The 17,007-nt window shown below is 42.7% G+C and overlaps 1 protein-coding gene across 1 annotated transcript in view; it reads left to right on the top strand.

Moving 5' to 3' along the window:
• MNAT1 (MNAT1 component of CDK activating kinase) overlaps positions 1–17,007 on the top strand; it is a 123,863-nt gene that overhangs the window by 29,522 nt on the left and 77,334 nt on the right. The window contains exons 2-3 of the mRNA XM_035551101.2: positions 6,115–6,267; positions 7,950–8,023. Of these exons, the coding sequence (XP_035406994.1) occupies positions 6,115–6,267; positions 7,950–8,023 (227 nt within the window). The remainder of the gene's footprint in view (positions 1–6,114; positions 6,268–7,949; positions 8,024–17,007) is intronic.

Below are 17,007 nucleotides of genomic sequence, written 5' to 3'. Positions count from 1 at the left end.
AGGTTCTTACTGAAAGAGAATAAAACAGAATAAAGGGGTTATTGACATAGCTGGATTATTATTTTAGCGCATGTGTTTGCCCAGTAGACTGTAATGGGCTTGAAGTAGTTATTCTGGTACATTGGGTAAATTCTCTATTGATTTTGGTATGCCTAGTCATTGTGAAAACTTATTTCTCAATGCCACACAGCTGCTCTTGAGTTGTCAAGAATTGGCCTGTCAAGCATTGGCCTGTCACTTCGACTCAATTGAGATAAATGTGCCACAAGATATGTTTTTATTATTGTGTGCTTAATTGAGTATGCATTAGTACCTTGTGAAGAACCACTTTATTTAAATATCTGTAAAATATTTTCTATTTACTATCCATAGTTAATATCATAAAGGTTTTTCTCTAATTTTTGAAGGGGCACTGAGGAAAAAGAAGAGGCTTGTGTACTGAGTGAGTTAAGTTTCAGCTTGCTGCAAAATCCTCTTGTCTGGTCCAAGACACTTGAAATGGTTTTGTAATGGAGATGTTGAAACACAATGGGTGGCGGGAATGTTTCTGTTTATTATTAATTCACTCAGTATGTCTTTTTTTGCTTTAAATGCCAGTCATTCAAGACTGTAGTTCAACCACTACCTGGTCTGCTTTCTTTCTGGTAAGTGCAGTTGAGATGTACTGGTCTGTAGTGTTTGCAGGATGGTCAGGGCATGTATATGGGTGTTTGGAAAACAGGGTTAACTGTGGCTGAGTGTCTTATGAATTTTTGAGATGTCTGGGTTCATTTAACCTCCTCCTTTCTGCAATATGGAGCAGAACTCGTCTGACAGAACAGAAATGAAACAAAAGTGTACGCGTGCATCCTTTTCCCAAAAGATATAAATAGTCTAAAGGAAAGATTGTATGCTTAGCAGCTTGGCAGATGATGCTGAGAACTGACATAATACAGATATAGACAGAGTACTGGAGCCTTTTTTTGGTTATGCTTTATTATTTAAAGGAGAAGCTAAGATCAGCTCTCTGGAGTCTAGGTATTTCTGAAAAAAAAATGTAAATGTTAGCAAAGTGATCTCTGAGGTTTTGTCTTGCAGTGCATGTTACTGTGGGCTGAGCAGAGGGGAGCTGCAGACTGAAGATAGCTTATAAGCAGTGTTCTAAAAAAACTCATTTGTTGGTGGCTAGAATTGTGATTTCTGCCTGAAACGTGAAATGCCTTGCTGCTGTAACGAGCTGTAATCTCTAGATGGCACGTAAACTGCTTGTGAGAACTGCTCGTGTACTGGTTGAGGACAGACCCATCATGGATTTTCCGGCCAAATAAGGTTTTGAGAGCATTCGGAAGTTGTCTCCTTACAAGGTGAGAACAGCAAAATTCTCATTCTTAAGACTGTACAGAATCTGAACAGCAGAGGAAGGAAGGAGCAATGAGCATCTTCTCCAGGCTCCCTCTTGTGTTTTGTGGGCACGGAAGGGTAGAGATGGCCCAAAAGACTAGGCAGCTCCTTCAGCAAGTACTTTAATGAGGATTTCTAAATTCCTGAAGTTGAGCTGTGAAAAGAGACTTACTTTGTTCCCAGCTCCCTTCTCATCTGAGAGCTACTGGTCTCATAAGGTCCTTTGTTCCAAGGCTCTCAGAAGTGTTTGGCATCATCGCAGTCGTGCTTCTTTTTCCTCTGTTTGTGATCCCTGTCCTGTAATGTGGAAGAAAGCAATTGCTTTCACTCAGATCCCATAGCTTCTTGGATCAGGGAGAGTTCATCACTGCTGCATGCTCGAGGAAGAACCTGCCTTCTAGGATGTGCCTGTTGGTCCCTCAGCCTGGTTTTGGAAAACAAACCTGCAATGGCCAATTGCAAATAGTAGATGAACTCTTGGCTATGCAGCAGAAACCACCGTGGGTTATAAGTACTTGCTAAATGTACTGAAGGTTGTGAAATAAACAGGTTTGACAGCTGCTTGCTCCACGTTGGGCCATTCATACCCCAATTCAAGAATCTTTGTGCAAGACGCAGTTGTCTAGCCCAAGCTAAGCAAAAAGCCTGCGAATGTCCTTAGAAGCATCTTTGATTGAAAAATCGAGATGTCTTTCTACAATAACCTTTCTTGTGTGTGTTTTCTGTTTGTTTTTCATGTTCCCTGTCTATAAATCAAGGATCGTTCTGATTCTGTAAGTAAATTTCCCTCTGACATCAGAACTGAGGAACAAGTGAAAACATATCTCTTTTGCTGATTCCGTCCCTTCCTTTTGTTTGTAGTTCAAGTCTTGGCTATACGTTGAAGTCTGTATTATGTTTGTAATCTAAACTTTTCCACAGTAGAGAGGATCATTTATTTTGCCTGTTACTTTAAATAACAGAAACATCTTGGTTATAAAAGCTGGAGAAGAGGGTCTTAGGGATTCTAAATACTTGACTCTGTTTAATAATTGTATCTACTAAAAATAATCTTTGTAAAGAAGGGTAGTAACTCATTCTGTAATAATCCTAGTCAACAGCAAAAGCCATAAAGGTTTTTTTCTGAAATGATTAATGGCTGCATATCTAAGTCCTGCAAATTTGTGCTATGCTCAGCAGAATCTAGAATTTAAGAAAGGGTTATCTAGTTCTCCTGCTTGTGAAAATCTTCCTTTGTTTTGTTTGTTCTGTTGCCAGCCGAGCTAGAAAAGTGAGTGGGGCCATCAAGCTATGCTAATGTTGTGAGATGTTTTCATCCGTTCAGATGTCCAAGAGGCTTGATGCCTCGTCTCCCATCCTTCCTACATGAAGTCTGCGTGTGTGTGGGGTGAGGGAATGCAGATTTGGGCACAAATCTTTTATCCTTTGGAGGCACTTTGTCCAAAACACACATGAGGTTCCAGTAAGTGTAATTTAGTTGTTAAATATCTTATTTTTTCTGGAGAGGAACTTCTGCTTCTCTTCCGCAATGTATCAGAAGCATTTTTAGTAGGATCCTGAAGTCCTTGACCATGAAGTGTATATAAGGCATGTAGGGCTATTTGAGCATTGGTGCTGCCGACCATCTAGATGCTTTATTACTTGTTTTCCTCAAAAATGTGGCGTTGTTGTAGACCGCTAAGGCTGAGCCATTCATTTAATATTTCATGGCGATGAAAAAGAAGAAAAAGACGGATCAAGCCAACGTCCACGGAAATGAAAGCGAGTGTACTGCTATTTATTGTCCTGCTGTGGAGGACCAGGAGACTTTATTCCTGGAGATGATGCGATTGCTTTTGTTGGTGACATTACTAATAGTCTTCCCCTGCTGTCTGCGTGTGAGTAACTCCTGGGGTATTTTTTTTGTTATCTTCACCTATTACCAGAATAAAAAGCTAAACCTAAAAGGTATTGAGATATTTTAGTGAATGTGTGAAATGAAACACAGGTCCCAGAGGCCATACTATCTCTTCATGAAGACGAGAACCAGCGATTGGTGTTGAGATCTCATGTGAAGCTGTTCTCTTCAACCAGTTGTATGAAGTTTTGACCAAATGTGTAGACTGATTTTTAAGCAAGAACACTTGTAACACAGATGCATACCATGTATATAAACATGTGTATGTGTATAAATAAAAAAAAAAAATCACAGACTTGAGGCCCTTTGCTGCATCTCTGCAGAGCCTTGTGGTATTGTTCACGGTCTCAGTGTGAGGCGCAGCTTGGTTTTGGTTTTGTGCTCAGCACGGTGTGAGATCAGGGGTTTTGGGGGGTTTCTTCACGTGAGCACCGCGCTCGTTGCAGTTAGCAGTGGGCGGCAGGACCCCGAGGAGCTCGTTTGTCAGGAATCCTGCAAGTGGCTTTTCTCCTTCGCCAGGAGTAAGATGGAAACCCGTGACCAAGTGTGCTTGTCATCTCTGGGAAAGCAGCTGCAGCTTGTGGGGACGAGGATGACAGGTCTGCCAGGGAGTAAGCTTGGATCCACCCGACCGTGTGCGTTAAATCTGTCGGGAGATGGCGAGGAGGCGAGGTGTGGGCCGAGTCCCGTCCTGCCCTCGACATGTCTCCTATAGCCACCTCTGACTTCCAGAGGAGCCATGTGTGGGTAAATACACGGGTGGACATGCGTGAGTGAATGAGAGCGAGCTCGGCCGGCCGATGCGGGGTTCCTGTAGCAAGGTGTGGGCTCCTGTGCGTGGCAGGCTGTCCTCTAGCCTTAGAAACACCAGGCCCCGTCTGGGAAGGCACCGCAGCACTGGAGTGCTTTTGCAAGGAGGGGTGTTGTCCTTAGTCAAGTCCTGTGTAAACTTGAAATGTCTTTGATTGAGGGAAAAGGGGAAAAAAACGAAGCAGTTTCAGGTGCTTCTGTCTGTGCTCATGTCTTGTGCACGGAGCCCCGGCTCTGTTGCTCCTTAGGCAACACCACGCTAAAAAACAATACAAACACCTGCGCTTGGATCCACCTGCCAAGTTCTGGAGCCTTGCACTCCCTTCTCTATAACTTAAAAACAGGCTTCCCCCCCCCCCCCCCCCCCCCCCCAGTACTTCAGTTGCTGTGTTGAGAGAGGTACAAACAGCGTTGGCTGCCAAAACGAAGGAGATGGCGAAACTGTCCTTAGGTACAGGGCTGCTGCATGCACAGACTGGTCGGGGGAAGCAGATGAGAGCCTTTCCCTTCCTTTCCCCCTCTCTTTCACTCGGTGTTGCTTCTGCCATGATAGCGAGTTAAAAGGCTTTCACAGAGAAGGGCAGCTTCTGAGCTGATGTCCCGACGTCTTCTGGCTTTGAGATGTAGTGTGCCAAAAGGTTTGATCTCTCCCTTCACAGATAAATCATATTTAAATGTGTTTGTTCCTCTCACTAGAGGAATTCCTGGGCTGGAAAATGTCTAAGTAAATCCCAGATTCGCTCTTTGGTGCAGTCAGCTGCGAGATGCATTACGAAACTGCAGTTCTGCTGCTGTTGACAAAAAAAAAAAACCTGCACTTTTTTTTTTCTTTTTTAAATTGTAAGATACAATTGAATTTGCCTTGCGCTTTCTAATCTGGAAAACAGAAGCTGGGCAGAACTAGCTGGCTCTGGCCAGCTCTGCTCTGAGCGTACTGGAACCAGTCGAGTTGGGAGTAGGTCGGTGGGGCGAGGGTTTTGTTTAAGATCCTTTGCAGCCTTGTCAGTATTGTTTCTCTTAACTTGTTTAGTTTTGTGCTGAGTTTGTGAAGGTGCGATGCAGCCTAGCCCTTAATGTACAACTGTCTTGGCTTCGATATACCAAAGTTATAAATAGACACCCTCTTGCCCCCGTAGCAGCAGGAAATGACTGCAGCAGGTGTTGTCCTCTGCTGGAAATTTGTGCTTATTAGTACTCAAATGCTCTCTTTTTATTTAAAATAACTAGCTTTTTTGTGTGTTCTCCCTTTATTTAGCGCCAGCTGACTTGTTACAAGCATTGTCTTAAAATCTGCAATCTTCATTAAGACAGAAGAAATAAAGCCAGAAAGGTAGTATTGCCTTATTTCTGTGCAGCCTGGATAAGAAGTGCATTTATGTGCCATTTTAAAAGTCTTTGCAGAAGGCAGAGGAGAGCTGGGCACTGGTAAAAATAGTATAGAGAATTTTTTTGATTCCTTTAGTTGTGTTGGGCTGGAGTTTAGCTCAGGTTTGCTGTAACAGTTGTAACGTGGTGATAGCAGTGGGTGCTTGGAAGATCTGAAGATCTTGAGAAGCAAGATCTGGTATCCCTGCTTGCACTGAGGATGGCACTGAGAACATCACTGGGGCTTTCTGTGCTGCCAGGTAGTGCAAATAAGAGCAAATAAGGATATTGCCGTCTAGTCCGTGTGCGATGAGTTTGGCGGTGTCCATGAACAAACTTCCCCTTGACGCAAAGAACATCGTTGTCCCTGGATTAACTTTGAGCCAGAGCAAAGAGGCAAGCTGTTTGGGCAGGGCGAGTAAATACCATGGTGCTGCTGAGGTTGGTCGTTTCCTTCCTGCCCTGGGGGAGAGCCTGTGCTTCGTTGCAGTTGTTGGGTACCTGCGGGAAGGGCTGCAGAGCCCGGTGGTACTGGGTGTAAAAAGGGAAAGAAAGGGGCGATGCAATGCGTGTGGGAGCACCAAAAAAAGGGGGGGGACAATCCTCTGTGTCAGTTACTGTTTAACATGTGCCTGCCTTTTTACTCTTCCTTTCTTCCTCAGATGCGAGAGCTGCGTGGAGCTGCTGTTTGTAAGAGGGGCTGGGAACTGCCACGAGTGCGATACCCCCCTGCGGAAAAGTAACTTCAGGGTACAGCTCTTTGAGGATCCTGCTGTTGACAAGGAAGTGGAAATTCGTAAGAAGGTGCTGAAAATGTGAGTGTCACCAGTTCAAAGAATGGAACGTGAATATTTCAGGGGTCATCGTTTCCAAAAATTGACTTATTCCTCCAGTAGTTATTTAAAAAACGTCCCCCTTCTCCCCCGCAAAAAACCACCACCACCATCACATAGCTTGACTCCATTTAATATGGAGGGATTTCAGAGAATCTGACTATGCAACAACTGAGGAATGAAGTCTCAACGTAGCCTAGAGGAATTCCTGCTTAGCAGTAGAAAACGTTGGGTGTTTCTGTGTGGTATACTTTTGGCAAAGACCTGCCTTCGAAGTGGAGGTGGTTATGTATGGAGGACTACAGCTGCTTTCCCTTGGAGGGGGTGAACATGGGAGTAGGGCGAGAAGCAGGACCGAGATTGTTTTGTTGCCTGGGGACCTGTTCTGAGAATTGAAGGCTAGCGCCCTTCCGACTGAAAATGGACAAAAGAGAAGCCATGTTCACATTGTTTTCTACTTCACACAGCAATTGTTAGTGGAAATGCTTGCTTACAAGCCTTGTGTCAGGCAGATTTAAGAGCTCTTGCAATTGAGATAAATTACATCTAAAATTACGTCTCACTCCTTGTGGCCATGAAACAACATTTTATGAGGAAAATAAGCAGGCCAGTTGATGCATTGTTAAAAGAAAACCTAATGGAATGTAGCAAACTTAGAGAGTTGCTTGTACAAAACTAAACATGCAGGTAAACTGTAAGCTTGGCAGCCTTTGTCTGAGACTTAGTATGATGCAAAATGAATCTTATGATATTGCTGAGGTGTAGGGAAATTGTTTTCTTGGATACCAAGATGCTGATGTGGAAAGTAATAATTTTAAGGTCTGATAATAAGGTCTACTGAAGCAAATAAAAGTCAAGCTGGAATGAAGTCAGCTTAGTTGACCAAGCACAAAGCATATTTTGAACAGAAAATGTAAAATATTTGACCCGTTTGGATTTGCCAGATTAATTTTTAGTAGGCAAAAAAATCCTCCAAATTGGAATTTTGCTTGACTTCTCAGAATTTGATTTTTATACTCCTGGGTGTCATGTATCTTGGTTTGCAGAGCAGGCAGAATCTCAGCTTTATGTTTTCTTGGGAAGAAAACCTGTGTGTCTTGACTTTCAGAGCCTGTCCGTGTTCTCACCAGACTTGTTGTCCCTTCATTTCTTTACTTCTTCCAGCTATCAGGAGCTGGATAAATGAGTTCTGGAATGATCTATTGATAGGGAGTAAGATAATCACGTAGCATTTCAGTTTGCTGCTGACATAAGCTTTCTGTGGTTGGCAAAGAACCAAACTCCCTTTTCTGATACTTGTAGAAAAAGCTTTTCTTGTGGGCGTTACTGTTGTCTCTGCCTTTAACAGGTTTTTCATGGCGAAGCCCTGGCTGGAAATTACTATGTACTAATAGTCTCTGGGCTCCTGTTTACCTGCAACACTGGAAGAATAATCTGCAAACAGTAGGCACAGATAGCACTGATTTATACCAGACCAGCTCCTTTCCTTTATAACAAGCACTTCTGCCTCCTGTTAAAGACCGTGCGCTGGTCAGTTGTGGGAGTCACAAAGCACATTGTTGATAAAACTAGGTCAATACTTAATATGCTTGCAGCAAGAGCCTTGTTGAATTGAAATTTCATCTGTGTGTGTTATATAAATGCTTGTTTCTCTTTTCTCAAAGATACAATAAAAGAGAGGATGACTTTCCCAGTCTAAGTGAATATAATGATTTCCTGGAAGAAATAGAAGAAATTGGTAAGTCTTAATGCTTGCATTTTTTGAAGCGCTGTGCTCATGAGAGGCTTTTATCTTCTGACTTGACTGCCTGTGAGCATGTCTAAGCTGAGTTTCTGTAAAAGGATTTATCATAGTGTCAGATGTTTATCTAATTATTTTTTTTCTGTACGTTTCAATCCTATTTGCTGAACTGTAGGACACCGTTAAGTAAAATGTTTTATCTGCCAGAGGAAAAACATGATTCAAAGAGGAAGTAGTGCTTTATAGCTGGAAAAGAAAGGCTTGAAGGCCATTGTCAGTGCTACACTGTGAAAGATTAAACAGAAGAGAAATTCAAATTTTCATTATATGCCTCTATTAGCTTTATCAACCATGACAGAAGCCATATGGTGTCTTTTGTCATTTTTGCTTCTGCATGTTACAGTAGTTGAAGCTGCTTTGAAGCTGATGACCTTACATACCACTGTGGTAGCATTTTCTGTTGCTGTGTAGAAGAAGGAGGTTTAGGAAGAGACATTGATTTCTTTCTCTTTGGATTAGTTGAAGTAGAACTTTGCCCTTTGGAAAGGGACTATGTTGTCAATGGAGTTTATTTTCTTCTCCTTCGTTAGGGTGACTTGTGATTTATGGTGGAGTGATGGATTTTGCTTAGGAAAACATGGATGTGTTCAAACGGGTGACTCCTAATTTTTTTTTTCTTGATTTATATAAGCTTCTGAGGCTTTTCTTTTTTTCAGTCCTGGAAGAAGAAGAGATGGCTTAGAAAGTGCAAAAGAGGCAGTGAATGCAATTTGAAGGAAAACATGGAGATGCCACTCCCTTTCAGCTTCTCAAAGAAGCCCTTGCTCATTTTTGCACTGTGCTGTTTTGTAGCAATGTATCCAGTACGCTTACTGCTGTGAGTAATGTGTCATGTTTTTGTTGGCATCAGAAGGCTGAGGCTGGAGAGCTAAATCGTGTGGCTGGGAAACACCAGGCACACTCATACGGGTCCAAATATCTGGAGGAGAGTGGGTGTAGTTCTGTTTGTATACTTTTTTGGATGGTGTATGGGAAGGAGGGAGGGAGTAGAAAGAATGGTTGCAGCTTAGCCAGACGATCCTGGAAGAGGCTGTGTGCTCATGGAAAGGAAAACTGCTTTTTATTTATGTAGCATTAAATACAGGTTTCCCACTTACTGCTCTTACATGGGCTTTTGGTATCTGCAACGAGGGAGTTGAAGCTTTGCCTGAAATTGCCTGAACCTCATCAGTTCGTGCAGAATGTTATGATTCTCCTGCTCTTGGGATTAGGCTGTTAAATTTCAAACGGTTCCAGAGCCTCTGATGGCAACTTGGTTTCGAAGCAGCAGAGCTCACAGCTGGTCTTCATAACCTTGTGAAGAAGAGTGAATTTATCTGTGATTGTGCTGGTCCTGCAAATGCATAACATAGAAGCTCAATAAATGGAGCTGTCAGGAATTGAAATTAGTTGCTGGAAAGTGACACCTAAACTACTAAAAGGACTAGGAAGGCCAGGTACCTCCTCATTTCTTCATGCATTGTCCAGGGTGATGAGAGGAAGGAAGGGGTGCAGTCAGAAGGCTCTAAGTTTTCAGAGTCTAAGGAGATATTTATGATCTACTAACTTTATGATCTAGTGCTTAGGTAGATCCAGAAGCCAGAGGGCTGGTTAGATTCAAGAACACCACCTCTGATAAGAATGTAAGCCCTGTGCTCCTTTCGCTGGTGATAAAGCTCCTTGCACGTATTTTCCTTTCAACCTTTGGTGATTGTTCCTGGTTCCCTGAACTCTTCTCCACCTGACAGTTGTCGCACTACTGCTACGTACCAGACTTCTTCCAGCATTTTTGCTGTGCGTGTTGCGTGCGGCACGGCTGAACGACGTGTTGGAGGCGTCTTCAACTCTGTGGGTATTTCAGATTTTGCTAGTAGGACTAGTAATTTCCTTTTCTTTGTGTGTGTGAATTCCCTGCTCATTTGCGCACATGGGAAACTGGGCTGTGAGAAGGGAAAGAAAGAGGGTAGTCATGCGGAGCAAAGCTTTGCCTCGTGGGGCCAACGTGCAGCAGGTTGTCAGAGGCTGGTGGCGGGTGGTGGGGCTGCCAGCTCAGGAAGCCGGGCAGCAGAGAACCAGATTTCCCCTTGCTTCCCCCTGCTGCAAATTTCCAGTTTTCCTTTGAGAAGGTCGAAGTGATAAAAAGTGCAGCGTTACCCCGTTTTCTGCTTGCTTGTAAGTTTTGTTTCTTATCTTGTTGTTGGGGTGTGGGGGGGGGGGATCAAAATCAAGTGCTAGCTTGGCAGAGACAAAATGTAAACATCCTGTATTCATATACTGCACGTGACCCTGGCACGATTCTGACAGTTTTTCCAAATGTTTCAGGTAGATCAGCTCCAACGTTTGCAGCGTCTCGTTCGATTGATGTATGGTCTCACTTGAAACACATTTTCCCCCTTCATATCAGGTGTATTATATCTACAGGCTTTTCTGTTTAAAGGAAAGTGTTGGGTGGTACAGCAAAAGAGGTGGGGGGAAAAGGTCAAACATCAGGGTAGTCACCTCTTAAGATTTCTATTATAAAGAACACATTTTTAAGTGGTTTAGAATGTAGCCACTAAATAACGCTTTGGGCTAAAATGTGTTATACAAGGCTTTAAATAGAAACCACATTTTAAAGCAGGCTTTCCCCAGAAGAAAAATCAGTTGGACAATTTGAGAACATTGTAAACAGTTTGTTGTCATTAACACTAGGAAGAAAAATAAAGTGAAAAGGTTAAAACCTGTTTTTAGGGAAAGGTACGTGCAACATCTACTGGAATAAGGCAGGTCTGTGTCCCTGAGAGGGACAAGGTTAAACCTTCGAGTGGTACTACAGGTTGCAGTCTCTGGACATCATGCAAACTTTGCTTGTGTTTTCCACGAGGTTTTCTTCTTCCCCAGGGTATCTTCCCAGCCAGTTTTTGCAAACCTGGTGTGAAAGCTTTCCAAAGCAGGGCCCGCCTCCTAGCCCATGTACACACACTGCTTGGCACCGTTCTCCTGATACCTGAATGAGGCCTCTAGGCATTACCGCAACACGATTCCTCATAGTAATTATTGCTTTTTAAAACATTCAGTACATTCAACTTGGAAGGAGGCTACCGTGTTTGTGCCCTTCGGATTCCAGTACCTCATTGCTTCTCTGAGACTGTGCAATCCCAGCTGCCTGGTGGCTTGTCTTGCTCAGAACATTTGTCAGACAAGTGATCCTCGGATAGGCAGGATTTTATCATCTCCGATCGCTTGTGGGTTATGTTGTTTATTCTTTGTGGTCTTTTTCCTCCGTGTGTGCGCGCAAAGATGGTATTGCTGCTGCTAACAATGGGAATAACTCAGTATGAAAAAGGGCAGCTTTATCAAAGGTCCGTTTCAGCCATCTCATCTGAACAAAGATTTCAGTGCCGCGCCGTTCCAGCCAAAACGATCTTTCTTAGATCTGGTGGAGATGAGGGATTTGAATCACTCAGTAGCATGCCAGGGTGTTTTTCTGGAAAATTGTCGCAATAAGAGACAACTGAGGATAAACAGAAATAACTAATAATGCCTAACAAGATTTTTCCTGGCTTAGTTTTGGCTTTTATTTTTTCCTGACAATTGCTTTGTAGTAATCCCAGAAATGTTGGTTGGAAGGGACCTCTAAAGATCTAGTCCATCTCCTCTCCCTCCAGACTACTCCTCTTAAAAGTATGGGGACATGGGTAGGTTCAGACATGGAAAATACTGACCTAAGGTGCCACGGTAGCTTTGGACTCCCTGCATGGACGGGGGACGTGGTTGTGCCTCCATTCATAGTGCTCTGCCCAAAGCAGTTGCTCTTCTGCCAGTCCCAGTCTGCAGCTGGCTATTTATGGAGATGGTAATGGCTGGGTTGTTTGTGGTAGGGTGGGAGGAATACTGTTGATAAAAATTACTAAGTATCTGTTAACTTTAGGGCTGGTTCATGCCAACAGTGTGGATCAAACACTGTATTTTGCAAGGTGATCACAGGCAATTTTGTTCTTTTTTTTTTTTTTTTTTTTTTCTGGTTAGGTGCCCTGTGGACAGGGCGAGGGGGAGGAGGTTAGAGAAGTGTTAATGGTTGGAAGAGAGAGCTGATTAACTTACTGTGGTTTATTGCTTCAGTAGCACACAATCATTTTTTTCTCCTTAAGAAATAAAAATTGATCTTGACTCCATCCCAGTCGAATAACAAAATTTCATAAAGCTTACAATAATTTGACTGTCACAGTAGTGTCAGCCATACACTGGCACATATATTATGATTTACTGTTCTTTTTGTTCCTCTGTTTGCAATTGTAGTCATCCATAATTCATTAACATCTCTTACAGGAGAGTTCGATGCATGGAGTGACCATTCCTTGTGCCCAGTCTGTGTCTCCCACTAGCTGGATTCAGCTAGAAGTAGAGAGAGTGAAAGGTGGAGGCTTTAAGTGGATTGTGCCTGAGAGGAGAAAGGATCAACATAGGAATGGACTTTCGAGGTCACTGGACTAATCATCTATCTTGGCAGAGAGGCAGTGTGCCTAATATTTGAAAAGCAAATATTTTAACATAGTAACATCACTGTCTCTTAAGGAGCTAGGAGGAGAAATCTCAGAAAACTTGCAATATCTCAGAGGAGGTTTGGGTGGATTTAATTTGCAGTTGTGCAGTGGAGCAACATGCACTCATACTGCTGCATCTCTGGACAACTTATTATGCCATGTTATCCAAACTTTTGCCTCAATTTTTTTTGTTTCCTTTATAATAATTAGGAAAATGCTTTTGCATTTATAATAGGAGCGCACAATAAAAGTTTATTTTTTCTACAGCAGCAAAGTACTCCCTGTAAAGGCTGAATTTCAGCAGCAGGGAGTTTTACCTAAATAGAATGAAATGTTTCAGGAAAACACAATAGTCTTCCTGTTGTACTTCAACAGATGTCTCAAGGCAAGTCAATTTATAAACCAACCAGTGTGAGATGGATAAGTAGATAAATAATTGTTGCATACAAAACAGCTTCTGTTTCTTTTCCCTGAAGGGTTTCAGGCCTCTTATATCAGCTTATGCTATATTTCAACATGGACAAAAATAAGTCTGTCTTCTCTTTGAAACCTTTTCAAACTAGCCATCTGCTTTGCCAGTCATATTCAGACCTATACCAATGTTTTTTCAGGGTAGGTAGAGCATGTGAGGTTTTTTTTAACTCTTTCTGGTTCCTCTAGTTTTACATATGTTTCCTTTTTTAAATATATCTGGAAGAATTATATTAAAAGTAAATTTCTGGCAAAACCCAAATCAAACCAAATCAAATGCCAGGTAAATTGTGGAGGGGACACAGAAGAGAAAAATAATTTTTCAGTTATCTTTCATGGCTAGTCCCCCTTACAAAATGGGCTTGACAATTTTAATTGTGAGGATAGAATGGCAAGAATCTGTATTCCCTAAATATTGATGGAGAGACGTTTGAAACTCATGAAAACACGTTGGCAGGTATTTTCGCTGGGTGGGTGGCCACTGATAACTGTGCAGCGTCAAAGAACACGGTTTGTTTTGCTGCTAGGATGTTTATTGTGGGAGGGAAGATAATTCTTTGCGTTTATTCAAGGACAGCTGCTGACACTGATCTTGGGATAGAGACATCCAGGTCCTAACACTGTTCCCACAAAATGTAGCTCTTTGGTATGTTAAATCTCGAAACGTGGACCACTTAGTGCTTGTTGAAGAGCAACAGCTAAGGATGTGTAGGACTGAGATAATGTTCCTCTTTGATGGCTGCAAGTCAATGTTCAATGGGAGAAATCTGCTCTGGTCTTCGAGGGTGTAGGAAACTTGAATCTTTCTGCCTGCTGCTGTCCTCCCATCTCCTCAAGTGACAGAGTAAGACTGGCGGAGCAGAACCAGCATGGTGCAAGGAGATCCAGTTGCCGGGAGGATTTTACCCGGGGCTTCCAGCCACAGCAGGGGAACAGAAGGAGAAAGGAACCTTTCACCTTGCCGTGAGCAGAGCAGCGAGCATTTAAGCGAATCTACGTGGGTGGATATTGATGATTTCTTAAACACTGTTTAAGAAATAAACACTTGCTATATTGAATAGCAAGATATACTCACTTCTGTGTGTAGTTCTAAATAAAGGCAGGCATCTGCCTGTGTCTAAAACTTGCCTGCTTTCCCCAGTATGAGTTTTAAGTCTTATGTTTGGTGTTTTACAAACCTAGGTTGTGTCTTGTTGAGTAATTAACAATAACTGAGAAAGGAACAAACAAAAAAACCCGAGTGTTTCAAGCAGCAATAGTTGCAAAAACTTTGGTCATCAGCTTATTGCTGGATTATTTTTAGAGAAATACCCATGATATTCAGCAGCCCAAAGGCATTTGGCATCTCATCGTGTTCCTCCTCTTGCACCTGAAGGTGGCATCTGGACATCCTGCTTAGCACAGCATGTCTCATATGCTATTTCTTTCTCGTGTCGTCATTGAAGAGTTTAGGGAGCTGGTGTGTGGATTTAAGTTGTAGGAAGTGCTGACATTCCCATGCAGCTGCTGTCATTGCGGAGCCCTGGTTGTATGCCAGCATTTTCACATGACAATTCTTCTCTGCCATCACACTCAAATATGAAGCTGATTGTCAGCTGGAGGCTGTAGGCTAGAAAGTTGGAGGTCAAATCTCCACTAAAATACAAAAGATTTAGACTGAAATAATGTGTTTTATTAAGGGAATGCTGCCATATCCAGAAAGTGTATGTTTATTGCAATACCAAATTGGAAAATGTTTTTATACCTTCTGGAGAGGGACATAAAAAAAATTGAAATGGGTAACTTGCTTCCAAAAACGAAGGAGCTGAGCTCTGAAAGTCACAGGACTCTCAGCACGGTGTTTTTGGGTTATAGTGATGCCCAGGGACTCCACCTGAGATCAAGACAACACTGAGATAGGTGCTGCAAGTAACTATAGTAAGGAGATAAAGGAGAATATGTATAGGAAAAAAGAAGCTTTATTCTCCTGCTTGTAGTTCTTACAGATGTGGTTCCCCCAGTTCAGAGGGCAAATGATCTAGCCTGGAACAGTAGCCAAGTTGGAGATTGAACCCAGGTTTTGATTCCCGATCAAATGCTTAAGGCACAAAACCAACCTGCTTCTCGCATCCCTTCTGAAGTTGGGGCGGTGGGGTAGGGGCTGGAGGAGTTGAGCTGTTTTGCAGGAGCCAGGCTGAATTAAAATGTCAGTCCTTTTGATATTGCTTATTGTTTGGAAAAGAGGAAAAATAATAAATAGAGCATTTTGTTTGCTTGTTTTAAGGTTAGGAATTTCTCAATTATATCCCGCCTAACCCTTTTGCTGTGGTTCAAGGAAAGGCTGAATACTTTTTGATAGAAATAAGATAACGTTGCATCTGTACTCCTGGAAAGAGAGCGTTCTTATTTCCCATCTGTACACTTCTATTACTTCCCTTGCACCATCTCTGGCACTCGTCCATCCCCTTTGCTGAGCCAGTTCAGGTTACTGAGAAGTTTCTGTTGACACCGCAGAGCACCCAGAGTCCTGCAGCCGGAGCAGAGGCGAGACCTGCGCCTGGGATGGACGTGGGAGCAGGACCACCGCTGCTTGGCAGTACTGAGGTGCTGTGTGGCTGCGTTGCTCCGAGCTGAACCTCACGGCTCTTGCATTTTCAGCCTTCCCCTTTCACCCCCAGTAACTGATCTCTGCTTTGATTTCTTGCTCTTTGTTTAGTTCCTCTCAGCTGGTTTGTTAGTCTAGGCTATTTGAGGTTTCTTACCTAGAACCCTCCTGAAAGTTAATTTCTGCCATGTTACCTGTGGAGAGGAGAAAAGAATAAGCGTTGTCAATCTTTACCAAACTGAGATGGGGGCTGTTCTCATGGGTCACACAGACTTCATGTTTCTTCCTTCTCTTTTTCTCTATTGGTCTTGTACTGCTGCAGAGTTTCTTGTGTATGTGCCCAGGGTTTATTTGGCCCTAGTCACTCGAGAAACCAGAAATAGAGAAGTGAATAAAAGTCTTCCAGGCCCTGTGCTGGTGTTTTCACTAGAACCGCTTTCTCTTCCTGAGGGTTTGGCTTCTCGCAATCCCTGTGCCATCGTTCTCTTGCGAGGGATTTATCAACGGCCGTGCGAATTTCTCTGCTGCTCCTGTAACCTTACTGTAGGCACATAACCAAAGCTCATTGAGGTTTTGGGGGAGAACGCTGTATGTTCGTGGTCTGCAGTAGCTTTAGGGATGTGGGTGTGAGCCCAGCATCCGCTCTGGATGGCAAACACCAAGCACCTTCACAGTGATAATGGCTTTCAGTTGGAATTCACTTGACCCACAATTGAACCAGTGACCTGGAGGTGAAAGGCTCAGGCACTGTATCGAATTACGAGTCATCCAAACCATCTACATCTTTCAAGCTGTTGGTTATAGAAACTGTTCAATTTCTTGAGGTATATGCCGTGCCATATGTAGATAATTGGGAATGTTCTGCTGAACTATGGAGCCTGCTGGCTGACCCTGCTGGCTCGTAATTATGTGAGATAGTCTGTCACTACCAAGAGGTATCAAAAGAATGTCTTTTAGCCCATTAATCTGGATGCATTTACAGATTCTTCATAATAAAGGTAATTGTACATTGGTGCCTTTTAAGTCATCAAATTACAGGAATTTTATGTGTACCTGAAAATTCAATCTCTGTATTCTTTGTGCACTAGATGATCTTATGGAATAGAACAGCTTAATTTCTAACCTTTTCTTACAATGCATATGTTTTAGTCTAACTTCATTTTACAGGAATAACCGTGTTCTTAGGTCTTAAAAAGGTCAGTGTTTTACTGAGAATATCATGATTATTCATGTATGTCCTTACCGGTTTCACAAAATAGGATGCAAAACTTAAATTTTCATCTGCTACAGATGTATAAATCTAAAGGAACATCACTGGCTTCTGTTGAAGTTTGCAGGAATTTAGCAGATTGTATCTTGCTTTT

The sequence above is a fragment of the Cygnus atratus genome, chromosome 5 (genome assembly GCF_013377495.2).
Source record: "Cygnus atratus isolate AKBS03 ecotype Queensland, Australia chromosome 5, CAtr_DNAZoo_HiC_assembly, whole genome shotgun sequence".
NCBI lineage: Eukaryota > Metazoa > Chordata > Aves > Anseriformes > Anatidae > Cygnus > Cygnus atratus.
This window is presented reverse-complemented; position numbering and strand designations above follow the sequence as displayed.